Raw genomic sequence first — 23,488 nt, forward strand, 5'->3', positions numbered from 1 at the left:
CTAACACCGGGGAGTGCCCCCATGGCACCTCCCCTGAAACGCACACGTGGCAGGCCGGCCTCCCGGGCCCGCTGCCGAGGGTCACCCGAGCCCACAATGCTGCCCACGCGGCCAATGGCGCCCCGGGCCCCCACACCAAGCAGGCGCACCCGTGCCCACTACTCTATCCCGGCCCCCCATGGGCCCTTGGCCTACCGCGGCCGACCAGCCTGGTGCCCGGGTACCCACTCAGCGATACTCACCTTTCGCAGCCACGCTCCCAAGCCCGTCAACAGGGCTCCTGCACCCCTCCAAATGGGTCTCGAGCCTACTTTCCCACCAACAACAAAACGACCTCCATTTTTCAATTTGACTAACCCCCTAACTCACTTTATACTGACCCCGGGGTCCCTTGGGCGGGAGTAACTCCTCCCCCCAATCACTCATCGCACCATGCATTCCCCATTCACTCCACTCACACAGACCCGCTGGCCTCACTCACTCATCATGTACTCACCTCCCAACTCACCAACTCTTCAACACACACACCACTGAACTCTGCCATCCTTCTAACTACCTCCCCTAACTAACTCATGCTCCCACGTCATCCCTTACACTAGTAGCACGTTCCTTTTAACCTACGTAGCTAAGCTACGTCCCCTCTACACACTCACAAGTCTGTCACGGTCTCCAAATAAATCATTTTATTTCCCAACCTAAATCTGGCTACAATCCCTCTAACTAATCCATTCCACGGACTCCATGAGGACTTACCCCTGCCCCATGAAGTCGGTCTAGCTAAGCTAACCCTTCCCCCTAACTAGTTTCCATCCTGTGCCCAGGTAAGGGGGTCTTTCACCCCTTGCCCAGGAATCCTGTACACCCGAAAGTGAGGCTTGCTTTTTTTTTTTTTTTTTCCATGCGCAGCACCTGCGCGGCAACTCAGAGCTCGCGCACTTTACACCTGCCCGTGACGTCATGCAGCTGCACGTGCACCTCGTCCCTCCTTGGACGGTACCATCCGGCCGGGATACCCCTCCTGCCGGATTCCAACCACACGTGCAGCCATGACGTCACCGTGCGCATAAAAAAAAAACACAAGCCACACGTCTCGAGGGGTTCCCCACGCGAACACATGTGCTTTGCCCGTTGGAGCTTAACACACACGATCGCGTGGAGAACCCATCCGGTCCAAATCCGTTTACCTGCCTAAACTTTGTCCGTCCGCGGGATCGGCAAATCCACCGCTGGCGTTTCCGGACCGGGACTTCACTCTCGCAAGCGAGCACGTGGTGGCCTCGTGCGTTGCACAGCACGAACCGCGTGCTCACTGCTGGGCGAACCCGGCACGGTCCTCGAAACAACCACAGCCGCTACCCGGCTTTCGCTCCTCTGTCGCCGTCGTCGTCTCCATTCGACCCACGCATTCCTGCGTGTTACGACGCACACAGTCCACACCATCACATTCACACCGGGAGACGCGGCTGCGTGCTCCCGCATGCCAACCGACATCTCCCTCTCATACCGCTCTCTCACACACACGGTCTCCCTGGCACACAGCGACCTTGCACACGGCCGTTCACTCACGCACGGTGCCTCACCACTCACACAAACCATACTACTTACACACGCGGGGGCACTCACCCGCGGTGCCTCATCCACACACCGTGCCTCACTCATACACGCGGGGGCACTTAACCGCGGTGCCTCATCCACACACGCGGGGGCACTCAACCGCGGTGTCTCATCCATACTCCGTGCCTCACTCACACACGCGGGGGCACTTAACCGCGGTGCCTCATCCACACACGCGGGGGCACTCAACCGCGGTGTCTCATCCATACTCCGTGCCTCACTCACACACGCGGGGGCACTCACCCGCGGTGCCTCACTCGCACTCCGTGCCTCATCCACACTGGCCGTTTCATCCACACACGCGGGGGCACTAACCCGCGGTGCCTCACTCACACTGGCCGTTTTGGGAAGCACGCACCCTGGCACAATCGCCACCTCACCATTCACACACGGGGTCGCTTCCACACACGGGGACGCACTCACACCTTGCACCACACACACAGGGACAACCATACTGGGGATTCGTGTCCCCACAAGGGTCTCCGGGGCCTCTATACCCCCCAAGCTCTCCGTGCACCCGTCCACAGCACCCGTCCCCTCAACCTCGCAAAACACGACCGAACTCACCTGGTCGTGACTCGCCTCAAGGGGGCATACTCCCTCCCCTCGTTCCTGGAGGAGGCCATCCCGCTGCTCGCACCGGGTCCCTACACGCTCCGCGAGCTCACCCCCGTTGTCCTCCACTACCTCCGTGTGTGTGTGTGCGTCACTTACCCCGTCTTCATCGTGTAGTCTTCCCTCTATCGTTCCCATCTCCCGTGTCTCTGCCAACTCTTCACCCTTTACCTCCCTTGTCTCAACTATTATTTCTGTTGTCGTCACCTCGTGTCTCGTCTCACACATTTTGGTCTCCCCATTTAATTTTTCCCTTTCGGTCATCGTCACGACCCTCGCGCAACACGTTCCACGACCATTTTTTTTCACCCGCCTCCACCGCGGGCCTGTCAGCCGTTGCACCCCCACCCAGCTCGTTTGCTCCCACACGTGGAGTCGCCATTCCCAGCTCCCTGGTCACTGCCTTCATGCCCGCCTGCAGGCATCGGCCCATGTTCTGCGTCTCACCCCGTAGCTCTTTCATCTCTTCTTTCATGTTTGCTTCCATTCCGTTTATTTGCTGTGTATTCGCATCCATCGTCGTTTTCACTTCATTTGTATTTGTATCCATCTTTTTCGTTCATGCCTTTCATTTCGTTTTTCATTTCATTTGTGTTTGCATCCATTTTTTCGATCATTTTCGCATTCATCTTTTCGTTCATTGCCGCCAGCATGGCGCATAGCTGGGCCATGTTGGATGCACTCAGCTGAGCAGTTTCGGCAAGGGTTGGGGAAGGGTTTTGGTGGAGAGGGGGAGGTGTCATACGCCGCGGGCGCACCCACCTCGGGCCCTGGGTTCAGTTGGGCGAGTCCGTGTTCCTGCACAATCAACATTTCCTGCTCGGGGATTCCATCCTGGGCCCTGGACTCTACATTATTACACATATACATTTGTTATACCCCCCGGCTCCCGCTCGCCTTGGAGACGCCATCTTGCTTCTCGTGAAGGGTTAATTTAGCTCGCTCGAAATTTGGAGGGAATCGGGGTCGCTTCTCTCACCCCTGGACCGATTCCCGTAAATTTAGCCGGAGACAGGAGAGCCCGCTTTCTCCTGTTCTCCGATACCAGTGCCGCGAGGAGTGGCGATGAATTTGTATCGCACGACCTGACACCAGTGTTGCGGTTTTCGCGCCCGCCGGCGTGCGAACGGCCACGTAACTCGAATCGCGGCACGTCGCCCACCGGACGGACAATCCAGTCGTGACCCTCTCGGACTAACGCCGGAACCAGTCACGGGTGGACCTTTCGGTCTCACCGCGATCGAGCCAATCAGCCCCCGCGTGGATAGGGTTGCTCGCCAAATTCGAACTACCTAAGTACCCACGCGGAGGGTAGACCGGGCGATCGCACTCGCCGCAGGTCGACTTCGGACACGGGGCCACTTAAGCGACCCGTTCCGTACTATCAGAATAACCGAGCGGTGTTATCGTCCACCTCGACGGTTCGATTAACTATCGGGCGTACTCAGCCCACTACCAACCCTTTACGTGAAGCAACATGGGGATTCAATGGGGGAAAAGACGAAGCGAAGCGGAGACAGTTCAACAATAAAGCAGATTTATTCGCGAAACACGGAAAAACACACAAATACAATTCCACCAAATGCACACAAAAAAAGAAAACACAATTCCATTTACACAAAAAGCAAACATAAAAGTGAAAACACAGTGCAGAGCTAATACCGACTACCGAGCACACGGCAACACTTACACAATTCTACTTCACAGACGTGCGCCGACAACACATACCCAAAACCAAGGAAAAGAAATACCCTCAAGAATGAGGTAGGCCTGGGGCCGAGACCTGGTCGGGCCTACCCGTCTGGTGATGAGACGCGGAGCGGCGATGGCCCCCGCAACCCGCGGGCCTCGTGGGACAGTGCCTGGCAGGGGTGGGAACGGGGCCCCTTGGTCGCACTATCTCAGCGCGGGGGGAAACAGGAGGGGTTGCTGATGCTCGGGGTATAGAGGATCTTTATTATGTGCGCGACGAGCGCTCCACCTCGGCCAGGTCGCGCTGCCGGCCCTCCCAGGGGTGCAGCTCCCTGCACGACGCGAGCACCCCCTCGTTCGCCCCTCGCCGCCTCTCCACAGCTCGTCCCCTCCGTTCCGACTTCAACGCACACGACGAGCAGCTCCACCGCCCGCGAAGTCTTGACTCTCTGTTCCGACTCCCTTCGCCTCGTTCCCGACTTTTACTACTCCTTTGACTGACGAACACCGTCCTTTATCCCCCCCCGTAACTTCGCCTTTGACCCCTCCCTTGACCTTTCAACTCGCTCCCCATTGGCCCGAGAAAAAGTGGGCGTGAAGGCTTTTTGATCCACAAATTTGCATATATCGATCGCTCCTGGGGGCGGGCCACTCGCCCCTCCCTCACCGATTGGACGGCAAAAAGTGGGCGTGTGTCGTTTTGGATCCGTTTTTGAAGCAGAAAATCCGTGGTTTTGTACACGCTGTTCGACGCGCGTTCTGCATGAGTCCAACACCGGTACCCACAGCGGGGCAAGAACGGTGGCGATGCTACGGTTGTGAGGTGTGCGTGAAGGTCGTGGCGGTTGTGGTGAAGCGGTGGTTGTGGTCGGTGGTTGATGTTGTGGTTGTGATCATGGCGGTTGGTCCAAAATAAAGATAGTAAAAGAAAAAACGGCTATCCTGAAGAGTCGCAGCACGTATAAATGACATGTATTCCCACTAGACAACGGGTTTGGGCCTAACTACACATGCACTTACCGAGATACCTCACCTAAGGGACCTGAATGGTGGTTTGCGAATCTGGTAACCACAACAATATATATATATATACATATGTTTAAGATCTTGGGATCTTGAGTTCAGGACGGTTGACTCAGCCTGTCATCCTTCTGAGGTCGGTGAAATGAGTTCCAGCTTACTGGTAACGGGGGCATTGTATCAGCAGCACAGCCGCACCCCCAGGAGAAGATGCAGCCAAGCAGCCACAGGCAACATACGAATAAATAAAAATGGTAAACACAACACGCTTGTTAAATTGGACTGAAAATGAATATCTACCATGTACAATAACGACATCGTCTGGTTAACGAACCATTTGTAACGTTCCATTTTATTCGAGATATGTGATGCATGGCTTTACTGATGGATAATCGTATTCTGGCAGGTGAAGCCCACCCTTTAATAGTCTCATACATCCCAGAAACAATTGACTGCATTTGCTCAACTCTTAACCTGTCTGTTTACATTTTGATTTATCCTTTACACATTGCTATTTTGTAGCTGGAAAGAAATTATTCGTTTTATGGTTATGGTTGCCCTTCGGTGTCGAAGATGGCCATTCCCATGGGATGTGCAAACACCCGCGTGTATGAGCTGCACCCGTACTGCAACCACACTCTTGAGATGGCATGTGATGTAACCTGGTTTCAAAGGAATATCCTATCGATGAGAAATATCTGGTTTGTATTGATCAATCTATATCCAGGTTTCTGGTTTTCCTTGATTTATCCGGTTTATATTATATTAATTTTAACGTGCTGTTTTCAATCGAAATCAATTAATGTCCAATTTCAAAGGAGACCCAAAAGAACAGACTACTTGCTACTTGCAGCGTAGAGCAGGAGTTTGTAATTTGTTCAGGCTGCTGTGTCGAAACCTCGCCATTTGGTGAAAGAGAAGGTGGGATTTTTAACGTCGACTAACTAATATGAGCAGACGAGGCACCCGGTTCGATGTCCATCCGAGGAACGGCGCATTTTACTATTCGTCGCCCTGGATGCGATCCTCCAATCCATTCCCAACCTGACTCAAACGCAGGTACTTTGTGGCTTTGTCTGACCGGTCTTTGAAGTGTGCTCCAAAGACATATTCGCAAGAGTGTGTACAAACGAGGAGCTTCGCTATGTTTGGAAATTTATTTGACAAACTGTAACTTCCCAGCAATTATCCCAAATTGCTTGTGTGACTTTGCTTGCGATACGGAAGGGTGTTCTTTCTGATGGTGGTATTCCGTGTTTGCACATGCGTGCAATTGACATGAACCTTGCTGTCACTGTTTAAATGTATAGCACACTCATGAAGGCAATTAGGAAGGTGGCATCACGATTCTGGATGCTGTCGTTGTCCTGCAGTCAAGAACAACTGACATTGCTGCAAGCACCCTGGTTTTATGCACCGACTTCCTGTTCGATGTACTATCCTGGCCTTTTTAAGCAATTTTTCCCATCATTGTGAACCTTGTAATTCACTTGTTTGTTTGTTTTCATCTGCTTTGCACTGCTTCATTTGTGATCGGGCCTCACTCTGATGCTATCATATATTGCTAACGATCATTTGCCAGATTTATTTCTTAATTGTGGCTCATTCTTCCTGTTGTAAATAGCTTTGGCAATGAACCACTTATTGGTGTACTCTTTGGTGTCTGCAAACAAATCTCTCAATCGAACTGCTTGTGCTCTATTGGAAGAGCTGAATGGTTGTTATAGTTTTCCATATTGATGAGATTTCCATGATTGACTGGAGGAGTATTAAAAAATGTGCAATTAAAGCTGAAGTCATTCATTTGGGGTTATTGTACATTCAACTGTCCTGATTTGTCCTCCTTTTCCCTTTAAAAAAAAAAAAAAACCTTGATGACCTTTAAACGTGTATTTACACCTGTAAGATCTGTAAATAATTTGGAGCATGTCATGTCATACAACAGCTGGCTTGGTCGGTGCGCGTTACAGGCTCCGATTCGGATTCAAAACGATTTCTACACATGGGCAAACGTGGCCTTGTTAGTTTTCGGCTTCTCTCATCTCGCACATTGATTGCATGCCTGGCAATCATTTTATCCTTTGAGAACCTGAATTCTCCAATCGGTTTGTGCGATGCTCTGCTACAAACGTGGCATCACACGATCTGCTTTTCACCGATCTGGCAGCAGTTGTAAATATTGTGCCAGAATTTGCTCAAAGCAACTTGTATTTATTTTTGTCTTAACCTGTTCTTTTCCTTTCTTTTTATTTTTTTATTTTTCTACCCCTTGAACTCCATAAATTAAAAATTCACCTTTGGTTAAACAAATTTGCCTTGGGGTTGTAAACATTGCCTTGGTTTGCTTTACTGAATGCATCACATGATTTGTGTGCTCTGCAGGCCAGTGGGTATGCCAAAATTGGAGAGCGTGCATTTACATAACCCCAGTGCAGACGAGACTGTAACGCTGCTGTCAATATCTGCTACCACATCACATTTCCATGCGTCCTTTTTTCAAAATCGGGTAAGGCTTCTTTTTCTTCTTTTCTTCATTTTTGTAATTATTTGTAGCTTGAAAAAAACAGAGAAGATGGAGTCAAAGGTGGCTTTTCATGTTCGCATACTTTGAGAAAATGGAGGAGGTTTTTTTGGGCCGGTTGATTGATCGAGTCACTATCTGAATTTGGATGAGTTACGTCGTTTTAATTGCACCCTTTGTTTGCACCTTCCTTTGTAAATGACATCACCTTTTCATGAGAAGATTGCACTGTACTTTGAGCATGGCTGCTGTGGTTGTAACAAAATGCATGAGCATTCATCGCATCTGTCTTATTGACCTTTTCCCTCCCCCGTAGGTAATCCCACCTGGAGGAAATACGTCGTTTGACGTTGTGTTTCTTGCTCGAGTGGTTGGGAACGTTGAGAATACATTATTTATTAATACGTCCAGACATGGGGCGTTTACATACCAGGTGTGTGAGTTGAAGTATATAATACACATACACGATCTATAGTTCACATTCTTCAGTGACAGGTGCACGATAACCTGAGTAACTTGCCAGGAAGGAATAAAAGAAGTCATTTTGCCTCTACAACCTGCATGGTCCACACTTTTTTTCTTTTTTTTGTTAATGAGACTGAATCTTGTTCATGATTTTGATTCTCAGAATATTTTTCTTTATTTTTGTGTAACATGCAGTTTGTCGATTTCCCACCGCTTTGTATGGCATGGTTTATTCTTCAATCATAATTAGTTTTCTAGCAGGGACAGCTGTTGCTGATCAATCATGCTCTTTTGTTTTTTTTTAATGGAGGAAAATGCACATTCTTGCTTTTATTATAATTACTATTTGTGTTTGTGTTGAAAATGTTGTTGTTTAAAGTAGGGGTTCCCAACCTTTTTTTACTAGGTTACCATTTCACATGTTTGTGGTCCCACCGAGTACCACTGTACCAAAATTCACCTAAAATAGTGTTTATTTGCGATACGGATACGACAATGGGGAGTTAAACAATACTAACAATTCACAACTATGACATTAAGCAATCTGATCTGAACAAAAGAATGATACAGTAAAGTACCTATTTGATTGTGTAAAATGCCCAGTCAATGGGATGGTGAGCCTGCTTCTTGCTCACAAGCAGGTCGATGTCAGGCTTTGTTTTGGATAAAGCGCACCGAACATCATGTTCAACATCCAGTTGGGATTTTTGTTTTGTTTTTAGAATAACGACTGACGAGAATCCAGCTTCACACAGCCATGTAGATGGGAATACTATGAGCGAATGAACAGCCAGGGCAGCTTGCTTAGGGTAAGACCCCAACATTCCACACTAGAAGTCCGCAAGATTCATCTCGTCAAACTGATCTCAGGCTGTGGAGTCGTTCTGGAGATCAATCAAGCTTTCCTGCAGTCCTGTTCCAGGTGGCAAATCCAATGCATTCATGCGAAATGGGTTGCGAATCATTTTCAGATCCAGTTCCTTGAGATCCGGAAAATAGGAATTTAATTCCTCATCCAAAGAAGCGAGGTGATCTTTTACCAGTTGTATGAACTCCCTTGGGGGATTCTTTTCACGCTTCTGAAGAATATCGGCCGTGCAAGAAAACATGACCACCACTCCCGCTTCGACATTCGTCTTCCACAGATGGAGTTTTTCCTGAAATCCCTTGACCTTGTCTATGAAGTCAATGATAATCGTGCCAGTCCCCTGAAGAGACTTGTTCAGGGCATTTAACTGCGAGAAAATGTCGACCAAACAAGCCAGGTGCAATGCTCAGTCGGGGTCGTTCAAAGCAGCGACGAAATCGACAGTCTTTGGTTTTCCATCTTTTTCGAAGAATTCACGAAGCTCAGCTCGCAGTTCAAACACGCGCTCTGCCATATTTCCATGGGATAACCATCTCACCTCAGTGTGGAATAAGAGAACTTTATGGTCGGAGTCGAAATCCTCGCAAAGTTTATTGAAAAGTCGCGACTTGAGAGCCTGGGATTTCACATGGTTCACAATTTTGATCATGGTTGAGAGAACGTCAGTCAATGGCTTGGGGAGCGCCTTGGCTGCGAGTGCGTGGCGGTGGATCGTACAGTGTAGGCCGCGCACTTCAGGGGCAACTGCCTTCACAAGCATTTGGAAACCTGATCTGCACCCCAACATAGCTGGAGCACCATCTGTAGTACAGCCTTTCAGGTCAACCCATGACAGCCCAACTTGATCAAAGACTGAAGACACCTCTTCGAAAATGTCCTTTGCTTTCGTTGTGGTTTTAAGCGGGCGGCAAAATAGTATTTCATCCTTGAACTTGGCTTTATGCACATACCGAACGAACGCGAACAGTTGGGCACAATTTGCCACGTCAATTGACTCATCCAATTGCATAGAAAATCCGCATGGAGATGCCTTGATTTCTGCCACCACCTGGTCACGAATATTGGTTGACATTTCTTCAATGCGCCTCTGAACTGTTGTTTGACAACGAAAGAGAATTGAGTTTCTTGGCGCTTTGTTCTTCCAGCATGAGACGTACGATATCCTTTGTGGTGGGAAGAATGAAGCTTTCACCGACGGTGAGGTTTTTTCTGTTCTGCAATTCGCAGTGCAACGAAGTCGGATGCCGTTACGACTGCCGTGGACTGCTGTTGAAAACTGCCGCTGCCGTCGAAGCGTGCTCTTTTCATGGTATTTTCCTTCCGACGAAAAAAATCATGGTCCTTGTCGCTGTGTTCAGGATGAACAGAATCAAAATGGCGCTTCAATAGACTTGGCTTCATTGATTGATTGCCGAGAACTTTTCCACAAATCACACACTGTCGAGCTTCTAATTCACCTTTTTGGATGGAAGTGAAGCCAAACTTGAGATAACTCTCCGAATATTTTCGCATTGACATGATGCTGGTGAACGATAACGGTAACAATAAGCCGGGCAATAAGCAATGATGACAGTGTGGCATGTAGAGACAAAACGAATAATAAGACTTGTGCACAATGGCCGATAACAAACAGCTGTCAGTGTACAGCCGCTTTCGATATAAATTTAATTACTGTGCACAAGCTGCATGAGAGAGAAGTAAAATAACAACTGCGTTAAAAATAAAAAACCACGCTGCCGCATACCACGCTGCGTACCACCGAGAAAGTCCAAATGTACCACCTGTGGTACGCGTACCATATGTTGGAAACCCCTGGTTAAAAGCAAAGCAACTGCTGTGATTGATAAGCTACATTTGAGGTGTGTGTGTGTGTGTGTGTGTGTGTGTGTGTGTGTGTGTGTGTGTGTGTGTGTGTGTGTGTGTGTGTGTGTGTGTGTGTGTGTGTGTGTGTGTGAGAGAGAGTGAGAGAGATAGAGATATTGTTGTGGTTGACGAAATTCGCAAACCACCATTCAGGTCCCGTAGGTGAGATATCTCTGTAAGTATATGTGTAGTTAGGCCCAAACCCGTTGTTTAGAGGGAATAAATGTCATTCATTCGGGCTGCGACCCTTCAGGATAGCCGTTTTTCTTTTACTATCTTTATTTTGGACCAGCCGCCATTACTACCACCACAACCACCACCAACCACGTCTCAACAGCCATCACACAACAACCACCAACCGCAACTCCGCTTGACAACAACAACAACGCCAACAGCCACGACCTTTACCGTCACATCTCGCTCTCGCAACCATCGCATCACCGCCATTCCCGCGCCACTTGTGGACGCCGATCCTGGACTCGTGCAGGGCACGCACCGAGCAGCGGGTGCAAAACACCAGCCTTTCCGAAGAAATCGGATCAAGAATGATTCACACCCACTTCTGTTCCGTCCTATCAGCGAGCGTGGGGCGATTTGGCCCCGCCTCCAGGTGCGTCGGAGTATAATCGCTATATGCAGATTCGCGGATCAAAAATCATTCACGCCCACTTTTCCTCTGTCCAATGGGGAGCCAGCCAGAGGTGAAGGGTCGAAGGTGAAGGAGCGAAGCCCCGGGGGCTATAAAGGGCCGCGTTCGCTCGCCAAAAAAGTAGTTGAGTTGGGAAGAGTTGGCAGTTGAGTTGGAAAGAGTTGAGAGTTTCTGAGAAGAGGAAAGCAGTTGGACGCAGTTGGACGGAGTTAAGAAGAGTGGAGAGTTGTGGCGGCGGCGAAGGCAGTCGAGAGGGCGCTCGTGTCAGAGTCGGGGAGCTGCGGAGAGGGGAGGCCGGTAACGCGACCGAGGTCGCGGTGGAGACGCTCGTCGCGGGACCCAAGCCAGCGAGATATCCTCATTCCCCCGAGCATCAACAACCCCCTCCTGTTTTCCCCCCGCGCTGAGATAGTGTGAGAAGGGGGCCCCGTTCCCACCCCATTCCAGGCAGTGCCAGCGAGGCCCGCGGAGTCGGGGCGCCACCGCCATTTTGCGGCTCATCACCAGACGGGTAGGCTCGACGCGGTCTCGGCCCCAGGCCCGTCTGCCCCCCTCATCGTTGAGGGTGGCCCCTTCCTTTTTCTTTTGCTTTGAGTATGTGTGTTGTCGGCGCCGTCTGTGAAGTAAAATTGTATAAGTGTTGCCGTGTGCTCGGTAGTCGGTAGTAGATCTGCATTGTTACATTTGCTTTTTGTGCAGAATTGTGTGCTTCTTCTACTTTTACATTTGCTTTTGGTGTATAATTGTATATGTGTGCTTTCCGTTTGCCGCGGAATAAATGTGCTTTATGTTGAACTGTTTTTCCCGTTTCGCTTCGTCTTTTCCTTTATTGAATCTCCATCTTACTTCACGTAAAGGGTTGGTCGTGGGCTAAATACGCCCAATAATTAATCGAACCGTCGAGGTTGACGATAACACCGCTCGGTTATCCCGATAGTACGGAACGGGTCGCTTAAAGTGGCCCGTGTCCAAAGTCGACCTGCGGCGAGGTGCGATCGCCCGGTCTACCCTCCGTGTGGGTACTTAGGTAGGTCGAATTTGGCGAGCAACCCTATCCCACGCGGGGGGCCGATTGGCACGATCGTGGTGAGGCCGAAAGGCCCACCCGTGACTAGTTCCCGGCGTTAGTCCGAGAGGGTCACGACGGGATTGTCCGTCCGGTGGGCGACGTGCCGCGATTCGAGTTACGTGGCCGCTCGTACGCCGGCGGGCGCGAATCCGCAACAATATATATATATATATATATATATATATATATATATATATATATATATATATATATATATATATATATATATATATATATATATATATATATATATATATATATATATATATTTATTTATATTTATATATAGTGGTGCAGTCGATGCAACGCATTGTCTGCAAAGTGCCATGGGGATATTTTATAATGTGGGCAGGAATGGAATTAATGCTCGCTACCTCTTAAGGCCCGGTCACACCTTGACGTTTTAGCCAGCGATGGCAACGTATTAAAATGTATGTAAAACGCTGGCTGACGTTGAACTTTTGATGTTTTTTTTTTAAGATTCGGACGTATTCATAACGAGTTGGTCGTATGCACAACATATTAGTAATGGACACACAACGTTTCGTTGTGTTATAGATAACTTATACCAACGAATGCTGACCTGTTGTCGGCCTACACAACCGATGCCCAACGATAGTCTAACTTCGGCATAGCGCGTTGCACGCATCGCCGACGATGTCATGACATAGCCTATTAAAAGGCTGACGAACAACGATTCGAATCATAACTGCCGTAGAAATGGAAGTGTCAACATCGCGGTCACACCTTGGCGATCTTGCCAGCGTATGCCGACCTAAGAAAAATGTGTCTAAAACGTTGGGGCACGTCAAATACGGTATGAGTAAGTTTGGTATACGTGAGTACAACGCTAAAGTACGCTATCATACGTCATAGTAAGTAGAGTACGTCAAGAAATTTTAAACATGTTCAAAATTTTACGACGTACTCGGCGTATGACACACGTTCCACATGCGATGGGGATAAGTTTTACACACGATATGCGGACGCTTACACACGTCCACAAACGCTACTTATAAGCTACTCATAAGTCGAAACACGTCGCGGTAATGTCTTTTTTACGCGAAATTAATTCTGACTTGTGTTTGACGTGCTTTGAACCAATTATTTACGTAGTCCCAACACACATCGACGTATGTAGACGTATTCCAATGACGTCTTCCGGTCGACAAAAAAAAAAAAATGAACGTGTTTCTAGGTTACAACTGCCATATAAAGACGTGTTCCCAGCAGTTTTGGGAATTGGTATATAAAAATGCTGCTCATAAAAGGGAACCCAACAGTGTTTTCGAGTTCCTTTTTGAGTCGATGTCCATGTCAGCAGTATCAGTATCAGTATCAGTATTAGTATTAGTATTAGTAGTCGTTTGTTCATGTTGGCAGTAGCAGGTGAGTGTGAGGGGGAGGGTGTGGGTTATGATGGATCGTCCTTGCGTCCGCGTGTCCACGGGTGGGTTCAGAGGCTGCCACTCAACGATTTAAATGGCTGCATCTCCACTATTGAAAGTCGATGCTTGCGCTCAACAATTGGATTTTTTTTAACACTCAACGACTTTTAAACGGTACCATTCAGCCATTTTCATTGTTTACAATGAACGATTTAAATTGCTGTCACTCGCCTTTGTTTTTTGACGCTGAGGTTTTGAAATTTGAAGCGTTTCTTCTGAACGTGTTAAAACGCTCAAACTCGACTATTTTAAATAGACGCTGCCGATGGACAATTGGAATCATAGCCAAGCTAGACATCGAAGTGTGAACATCCTCGTCATGCCGAAGAAAAGTTTGAAGAATGCTGCAAATAAGTGTCCTGGCCGTGGCCGTGGACGCTGACGCAAGGACGATCCATTATACCGACGTCTTTCAGCCTATGAGTAACTTAAAAGTAACGTCTGTCGATGTGTGGCAACGATCGCGTAACGTGCCAACAACACGTTAATCATAGGTTAGAAATACGTTTCGGGTATGCTAAACATTACCTCGGCGTGTCTCAACTTATGATTAACTTACAAGTAGCATGTGTTGACGTCTGTCAACGATCGCAGACCGTGCATACAACTTGTGGCCAGCGTAGCGGAACGTGTGAGTCATACGCCGGCATACGTCATGAAATTTCAAGCATGAAAAAATTTGAGGACAACCAAAAAGTACAACGTTTAAAGCCAACGTACAACGATGTATGGCAGTGTTTTTCAGCGTGCTCTCAATGATATCAAAACTTACCCATAACGTATTCAACGTGTGCCAGCGTTTTAGAAAAAAAATTCAAAAACCGGCATACGTTGGCTAAAATGTCAAGGTGTGACCGGGCCTTTAGTTTTCTTACCAGCCTTAATATTATATTGTGCTTGAATTGAATAGATGAATGCTTGATGGGTAAAACGGGATGTGTGGATTGTTCGGCCGGTATTTTATGCAAAGGTTGTACATATTGTTATGTTTGTGGGGTAGATGAAGGAATTTCATTGTCAAGGAAGGATTGTATAGTGTAGCATTGTCCGTGGATGGGAAGGAGACATCTCGATGTAAATTAAGTTGGGAAAACTGTGAGATAAAGATTGTTACGTGTCACCACGTGGGAGGGGGTGTGCTGTGTTAACTTGGTGGCGTTTAATGCTAGTCTCTCCCAGTATGTGATTGCTCCCTGTGACCTTTTCCTACGTTTTTGCATTTCCACGGCCAGCTATAAAAACGAACGACGTTTTAACAACAACCTGCCAGCCACGCCCCCGAGACTTACGATTGGTTGGTGTGATATGATCGGGGATGGGGATGAGTTGATGCGAGGAACGTGGTTGAGACTGAGGGTCTCGTTTTTGCTCTCCTCGACATGATGAGAAAGCTGTCCAATTCTCGTTGTCGTGTTTTGTAAATTTGCTCGCGTGCTGGATCATGATGCTAGCCATTGACTGTTCGACTGGGTCGTGAAGTTTGTCCATTTGAGAAGAGAAGAAGAACGCATCTCTTGGCCTTATCTCCGAGTCTCAGCAATCGTCCCGTTGTATGTTCAAGGAGAAAGACGACGCCCTTTGCTGTTAGTGAGCCTGGTGTTGAGAGAGGAGCGGCGTCCGCAATCTCGATCGTGAGATGAAACTACAGTGGTTTGTGGGCCCTGGCGTTGGAGACTGTCTGCGTGAATTTCCTCATGTATGTGACCGCAAAGAGTGACTTGGCACCATTTTTGGGTGCGTTTTCCCGCACGGTGGCTACGTGGTTTCGAGGATCGTCAGGCTCCGAAAAGATAATTTCTGGACACACAGCTCAGTGCTTATACAAAGGGAGGATTTTCTTCTATTTTATCTGTTCCCTTGTCTGTTTATATTGTCAGGTCAGGTTTGATCTGTGACCTGCCACAGGTACCATGTAAACCTGAGCTAACCTGTTCCATGGTCGGGTTGTCGGCGACTAAACCGTCTCCCCCACCAGGTTTTCTGGTGAGGAGGGTGTTTGGATATGGACACCCAGCAGGATTAAAAACAAAACCTGTCAAAGGGCAGAGGAGCTCCTTGTGAGCCAACGGCCATCCATATCTAGTGCCCAACTGTCTGCGGACGTCCTCCTGCAGTTGGGTTACTTTTTATTTGGAGGTTGGTGACAGGATTTGCACTCCAGCCGCCAGAAAACTCTTCATTCCGTAAAACACAAAAACGCAAAAAAATCTGAAAACCCACTCCGTGGGAGTACCTCCTGTGCAGCTTCCCTTCGCAGGGCAGCTCACCAGATGACGGGATTGGGGCAAAGCCTTCGGGATCCCCAATCTTTGATGATCAGAGGGAAACCACGGGGTAACATCCCTGGGTCAGATTGCAGGAGAGTGTGTCGGAGTGGTGCTGAGGTGTCGTCCACCAGACGGCGGTCTCCTTGGGTTAACCTGAGGCGGTCCCTTCGGGTGGGTGCCTGGAATGTCCTATCCCGAAGAGAGGATGATCACCTGTCTCTTATCATCTGAGCTCAAGCGTTTGGACATCGGTATTGCAGCACTCTCTGAGGTTCGGAGACCGGATTGCGGCGAGATAATGGTGGGTGGTTACACCTACTATTGGTCTGGTCGCTCTGATGGTTACCATACCCAAAGAGTTGCTGTAGCTGTGTCCAATAAGCTGACCCCAATGATGATTGAGGTTACACCGGTCAACGAGCATATTATGAGATTAAGGATTCGTCACTCCTTAGGTGTCATTTCCCAGGTCTCTGTTTATGCTCCGACTGAGGCGAGTGATCTCACCGTGAAGGATGCATTCTACGCCACGCTCGAGTCTGTGGTTGATCAGTGCCCCAGAAGAGATACACTTCTCGTCTTGGGGGATTTCAATGCATCGACTGGAACTGATAGGAATGGTTTTGAGGTGTGTTGGTCCCCATGGGTCAGGAACTATGAACCAGAATAGCACTAAGGTCCTTGACTTTGCAAGAAGTCATGGACTTAGGGTGGCTGGTTCATTATTTCAGCGCCCACAAGCTCATCGCTGGACTTGGTATTCCAACGCTGGCGGTGTGGCAAAGGAGATTGACCATGTCCTCATTGATGGTCGTTGGAGGATGATCCAGAACTGCAAGGTCTACCGGAGTGCTCAGTTCCTCAATACTGACCACAGGCTTGTTGTAGCAACTCTAAAGCTGCACCTTAAATCCTGGAGAATGTTACCATCCCAGCCTTGGCTGGATGTTGGCAAGCTCAGGGATGAGAGAGTAGCTGAGGAGTTTGCGAACAGGCTGAGTGGACACTTGGGGGGTCTGGGTGCTTTGGGGGGTCCTGAAGAGTTGTGGAGTGCCTTCAAGACCACCGTCCTTGGTGTTGCATGTTCATGTCTTGGAACTCACCGCAGGGTAAAGAAGAATTTTGTCTCTGAAGGGACACTGGATACCATTGACCAGAGTCGCAGGGCCAGGCTGAATGGCAGAGCTGAGCTGTTCAGGGAGCTGGGGCGTAAAACGGTACGTGCACTGAGGCTGGACAAGGAGGCCTATGTGTGAGGAATCTGTGAGGGGGTAGAGCATCACCTGTGGACAGGTGATTCTCGTCCTGCTTACAGGGGAATTCACGCATTGTGTTCATCCAAGCCCATCCCTCAGAGCACTGCAGTAAGAGCAGAGAGTGGTAGGCTCTTGACAGAGGAGTCTGTAATGAAGGCCCGCTGGGCCTGTTACTTTGAGCGGTTGTACCAGGCTGATCCCCCAGCTGTCGATTTAGATGTCAAGTGTGTTACAATCCCTATTGCTGACCCTCGAATCAACTGTGGTCCACCTTCGCTTGTGGAAACATGGGCTGCGGTGAACCAGTTGAAACGGGGCAAAGCTCCAGGGATCTGTGGCATCCATGCTGAACTTCTCAAGGCTGGTGGAAATGCTGCACTCGTGTCATTGCATGCAGTTTTGTGCTCTGCCTGAAACACAGGCATCATCCCAACTGATTGAAAGAGGGGCCTTGTTGTTCCTCTCTGGAAAGGGAAGGGTGATCGCCAAGACTGCAACAACTACCGAGAGGTGACGCTGCTCTCAGTGCCGGGCAAGGTCTTTGCTCGGATAATTCTTGATAGGGTTCGCCACCATCTGCTTGAGCACCAGCGTCCAGAGCAGTCAGGCTTTACACCAAAGAGGTCAACGATTGACCGTATCCTTGCTCTTCGTGTCCTCACCGAACGCAGACGAGAGTTTCGGCAGGGGCTGCTTGTAGCCTATGTTGATCTCTGCAAAGCGTTCGATTCAGTGAATCGGGATGTCCTCTGGAGGATTCTTGGTCTTCGTGGGGTGCCACTAAAACTGATCGATCTGATGTCTGAACTCTACTCTGGTACTGAGAGTGCTGTGAAGTGTGGTGCTACCATCTCTGACTTATTTCCAGTTGTTACTGGAGTTCGTCAGGGGTGTGTCCTGGCCCCCACACTATTCAGAACGTGTATGGACTGGATTTTAGGGAGGATGTCGGAGAGATCAAGCTGCGGTGCATCATTTGAGAATGTCAAGATCTCGGACCTTGATTTTGCAGATGATGCAGTCATCTTTGTGGAGACTTTAGATATCCTTTTGGGGGCCCTCGAGATGCTGAAATGAGGAGTCGGAGCCGCTGGGATTACGGGTTTCTTGGGTCAAAACTAAGATCCAGGCTTTCGGTGACATCTTGGATGCTGCTGTCCTGTCTGTGTCTGTTTGTGGTGAGGATGTTGAGGTCATGTAGAGATTCACTTACCTTTGCAGTGATATTCATGTCTCTGCTGGCTGTGAGTCAGAGGTCAATCGACGTCTGGGTCAGGCCTGGGGAGTCAGGAATTCACTGGAGCATGGAGTGTGGCGCTGCCGGTACCTGTGCGGGAGGACGAAAGTCAGAGTCTTCAGGTCCTTGGTACTTCCAGTCTTGCTCTATGGATGTGAGACTTGGACTCTGACCAAGGATCTGAGACGGAGACTTAATTCCTTTGGTACCAGGTCTCTTCGGAGAATCCTTGGCTATCGCTAGTCGGATTTTGTGTCCAACGAGCGGTTGCTGAGAGAGACTCGGATGAGATTTGTTTCCTGCATAGTCCGTGAGCGTCAGTTGCGGCTGTATGGACATGTGGCTCGTTTTCCTGACGCTGATCCTGCTCACTAGATTCTCTCAGCGAGGGAGTCTCATGAGTGGAGGAGGCCAGTGGGCCGACCACATGCCTCGTGGTTGCAGCAGTTTGACCATCATCTCAAAGAGATGGGGATGGGCCTGGCATCTGCCTGGGGGATGGCCAGACGGAGGCCCCTGGAGTACCAGCGGAAAGTGGACGCAGGGACTCGCTGTTCTGGCACATGCTCCCATACCTGACCTGACCTTGTTTGTTTTTGTGACTAAGTGGAGAAGTCTCAAATTAGGTTTTAGTTCACCTCACGCTTTGATTTATTTTCATAATCACGAGTTATTTTCATAATGAATCATTGAATTATTTTTATTAAATCATCATTTGTTGAATTTCCTGTGTTTGTCAACTCGTTGCGGGTTCGAGAACAAACCAGTATGCTTCTGTTTGCTATGCGCCCTCACCGCTCTCCATCCCGCACGTGCCATAATCTCCAAGGATCTCGATTGTTCGCCTCAAACTAAAATCGTACAGCTATCCGTCCAGGTCGGTGTTCACCTGACCTGAACACTATAATATTGAACTGTTGATGCGCATTATATACTGAGGGTAGACCATCAGGTGTACTTTTATTTCCTGACTTTGCACAAAGTGTTGCAGGAAATACAAAAGCCAATCATACTGTTTTGGTGAATTTGTCAAACTAGCAGAGTACCCACCCTGCAGGCATTCTTGTTCCAAGCATGCAATGCATTCTTCTGACACGTACCTTTTATTTGCGCGGTATGTAGGCAACTGACAGCTGCCTCAATAGCTCCCGAAAAAAACCCCCGTTACGTGCATGAAGCAAAAACATACCTACTCCTCATTCAAACCCCCTCGCTGCATTGGAAAACGTGGTGACAGGAGTACTGTACTGTACTGTAAAGGATGGGGACTTTTGATACCCTCTCCCACCTGGAGTGATGCTGCACAACATACATTTGCATCCCTCTTTCCCCCTCCCCCTCTCGACTCCCCACCCCCACAGGACCACGAGTAAAGATAAAAACACCCCTATTCACTAATTGGGGTCATGCTGATCCTTTGTACAGTTGTAGTCAAAAATATTGGCACCCTTGCACTTTTTTCAAATAATGCACCATTTCTTCCAGAAAATTGTTGAAATTAAAAATTTTTTTGGTATCCACATATGTATGTATTTCTTTGGTTTTCTGTGGAACGAAACAAAAAAATGCTGAAAAATTACTACATCTTAACTTATTCCACACAGAAGTCCTAAAATGGCCTGGACAATATTATTGGCACCTTTTAGAAGTTGTAAGAAATAATTGGATTTCAAGCAGGTGATTCTCCTTTACTTTGGAATTGAATTCACCTGTGGTGAGTTGCAGGTGCCTGTAATATAAAAATCACTCATTCAACCAGTTTGAATGGAGAAAAGGAGTCATTTTGCTGTTTTGTGTCACTGTGTGTACTGCAATGAGCATGGAGAAGAGAGAAAACCAGAGAATTATCTGAGTTGATCAGACACAAGATTGTAGCCAAGTTTGGACAATCTGAAGGCCACAGGTCCATCTCCAGAGACCTTTATGTTCCTCTGCCCAGCGTATGCAATGTTATCAGGAAGTTTAAGGCCCATGGCACTGCAGCTAACCTCCCTGGTTGTGGCCACAACAGAAAGCTTGATCAAAGATTGCAGCGAAGGATGGTTCAAATGGTGGAGAAAGCACCTCGATCAACTGGCAAACAGATTCAAGCAAACTTCCAGGCACAAGGTACAACAGTTTCAACTCGCACTTTCCATTGCAAACTCAATTAAAGGGGGTTCTATGGGAGGAGACCCAGTTGGACCCCACTGCAGAGACAGACAGAGACAGACATAAGAAAGCCCGACTGGAGTTTGCCAAAACACACCTGAACAAGGCAAAATCCTTCTGGGAGAATGTCCTGTGGACAGATGATAACAAATTAGAGCTTTTTCGTGAAGTACATCATCTCGATGTTTGCAGAAAATAAAATGAAGCCTTCAAAGAAAAGAACACCTTCCCTACAGTCAAATATGGAGGAGGTTCAGTGATGTTTTCGAGTTGCTGTGCTACCTCTGGCACTGGGTGTCTTGAATGTGTCCATGGCATCATGAAATCAGGAGATTACCAAGGCATTTTGAAGCGCAATGTTCAACCCAGTGTCAGAAAGCTGGGTCTCCGTCAAAGGTCGTTGGTCTTGTAGCAGGACAATGACCCCAAACACACTTCAAAAACCACCCAGGAATGGTTCAAGACAAAATGCTGGACTGTTCTGAAGTGGCCAGCAATGAGTCCAGATATAAATCCCATTGAACACCTGTGGGGAGATCTGAAAACAACAGTTGGGAGAAGGTACCCTTCAAATCCGGGAGAACTGGAGCAGTTTGCAGAAGAAGAGTGTTTGGCCATACTTCCACTAGAGAGGTGTAGGAAGGTCATTCATGGCTATCGGAGGCATTTGACTGCAGTTATTTTGTCCAAAGGTTGTACTACCAAATATTAAGTTGAGGGTGTCAATAATTTTGTCAATGCTATTTCTTTTTCTTTTCTGATTTTAAAGAATATACCGGCATTTCTCACTTAACGACCGAGTTCTGTTCCTACGACTAGGTCGTTATGCGAATTGGTCGATAAGCGAGGATATATTTTAAAATGTTTATACAGTAGTCTACTGTTTACTGTAATTAACAGAATAGAGGAAATCAGCTCAAATATGCATTACTTAGGTTTGCATACTGCAAATACAGGTAATCGTTTTTATTTATTCTGAAAAAAGAAAAGGTCCAAAGGAAACTCCAACCTGATAACTTTGTTTTAATTTGCATAACTCTTGCATATTACAGAACATAAAAATACAATCAGCAAAAATTATAAAAATGATGTACCAAAAAACATTAAAGTTATAAAAAAAAGACATTCAGATTAACATTTTGGTCATTGAATCCTTCAAAGTGTGGTAGTGGTTCGGGTTCATCAGTGTCATCATCAGAGTTATCAGGAGCTGTCGAGGGCCCGGGTAAAGGCGATGACGGTGAGGAAATGGAAGGACTTGTCGGGGTAGGGGTCCTGGGTGTAACTTTCGAGAAGAATCCCGTTAGTGTGGTCTGCGTTGTAATTTTCTTTTTTTCTTCATAAATTTCACGATAGCATCGTAAAAGTTCACTATGGGGTGCACAATAAAGTACAAATTTATGGACGAAATATGTGGTCTTGGAGATTGCGAACGCTAGTGTCGTGAATAATGACCGACTGCGGGAGCGAGACTGAGACTGAGACTGAGAAAAAAAAAAAGGATGATCCGCTGCCGACTGGTCAAAGAGCTGGTCGTAAGTCCGGGCGGTCGTTAAGCAGGTAGGTCATAAAGTGAGGAGTGCCTGTATTAAATTCTGAATCAAAAACATAGGTTCTGTTATATTAGCAGTGAAATAAAGAATTGTGGAGACCAAATACTTTGTCAATTACAACTTATTTTTCAAGAAAATTGTCAGTTGTTTGATGAAAGTGAAAGGGCTCCAATATTTTTGGCCGTGACTGTCGAAAGTTTGGATGTTATCGACCCAGAACTGTGGGAGGAGTATCGTGACAAATAAACACACAAACAAACACCGGTCTGTGAATTCTAGTTTGAATGCCACACTACTTTTGACATCAGATGCACATCTATTAATGCAATCAAGCTTGATTGGTTGAACAAACTGTGCGCTGTATCTCCACAAGGTGTTTGGGGTTGGTGTTCCAAACCCATATAGGCTGCGGCCATTCCTCGGTGCTCGAGTGCCTGTGAACAGCAGCTTCTCGCCTCTAATCAACATGCACAACCCTCACAGCAAGCCGCTGCAGGTACCGTTGGCCCTTTCCACCACTCGTGCCATTACCCGTTACTTATCGGATTTTTATAGAGGATCAAACGAGGTGGATCAAACGAGGTGATCTGTGCAAGCTTTGATTGTGGATTGTTGATGGGGCATGATGCCACATGACATGGTTTATACAAACGGCTTGGCAACTTTGTTGGTTTTTCTGCAGAAATACATTAGTGTTCGTGACACCTTGATATGTGTGGGACGTTCTTTGCCAATTTGGATTCTCACCAATCGATTACAGTTGCCATTCTTCGAATTGCATATCAACGAACCGCAAATGGCCAGTATCTGCATAAAATTTGCACTCGCAGATTCCTCTGGGAGATCACCAAATCAGTCTGGGCATTCCCCAATAACTCAACCAACCTGCATTGGTGGTGTTTAGTACATCATAACATCCCCCCACACTCACTTCCTACATTACATATGCACGATTCACTTGCCATTTTGCATGGTTAACCTTCATATTTAAGAGTTATGTGGCCCAAGCGTTCGCTTGATAGTGCTGCACTATCATCTCGTGCTTCAAAGCAAAGAGGAAGTGCATTGTGCCAACGATAGAGGACAAAGTCGAGCTTTTAAGATGGCTTGAGAATGATAGTGCAGCATCATTTGCTGAATCTCTTGGCATCAGCCGACTGTGTATGTGTGAGAAAATAAAAACAAACAACAAAAAAATAC

General features: G+C 47.8%; 1 protein-coding gene across 4 annotated transcripts in view; it reads left to right on the plus strand.

The window, feature by feature from the left end:
• TMEM131 (transmembrane protein 131) overlaps positions 1–23,488 on the plus strand; it is a 211,876-nt gene that overhangs the window by 56,912 nt on the left and 131,476 nt on the right. For all 4 annotated transcript variants that reach the window (XM_085852639.1, XM_085852640.1, XM_085852641.1 and 1 more), the window contains 3 exons: positions 7,324–7,447; positions 7,779–7,895; positions 22,662–22,784. In XM_085852639.1, coding sequence (XP_085708765.1) covers positions 7,324–7,447; positions 7,779–7,895; positions 22,662–22,784 — 364 coding nt within the window. The remainder of the gene's footprint in view (positions 1–7,323; positions 7,448–7,778; positions 7,896–22,661; positions 22,785–23,488) is intronic.

The sequence above is a fragment of the Eptatretus burgeri genome, chromosome 13 (assembly GCF_056783735.1).
Source record: "Eptatretus burgeri isolate ZD-2024b chromosome 13, Ebu_testis_v1, whole genome shotgun sequence".
NCBI classification, from domain to species: domain Eukaryota; kingdom Metazoa; phylum Chordata; class Myxini; order Myxiniformes; family Myxinidae; genus Eptatretus; species Eptatretus burgeri.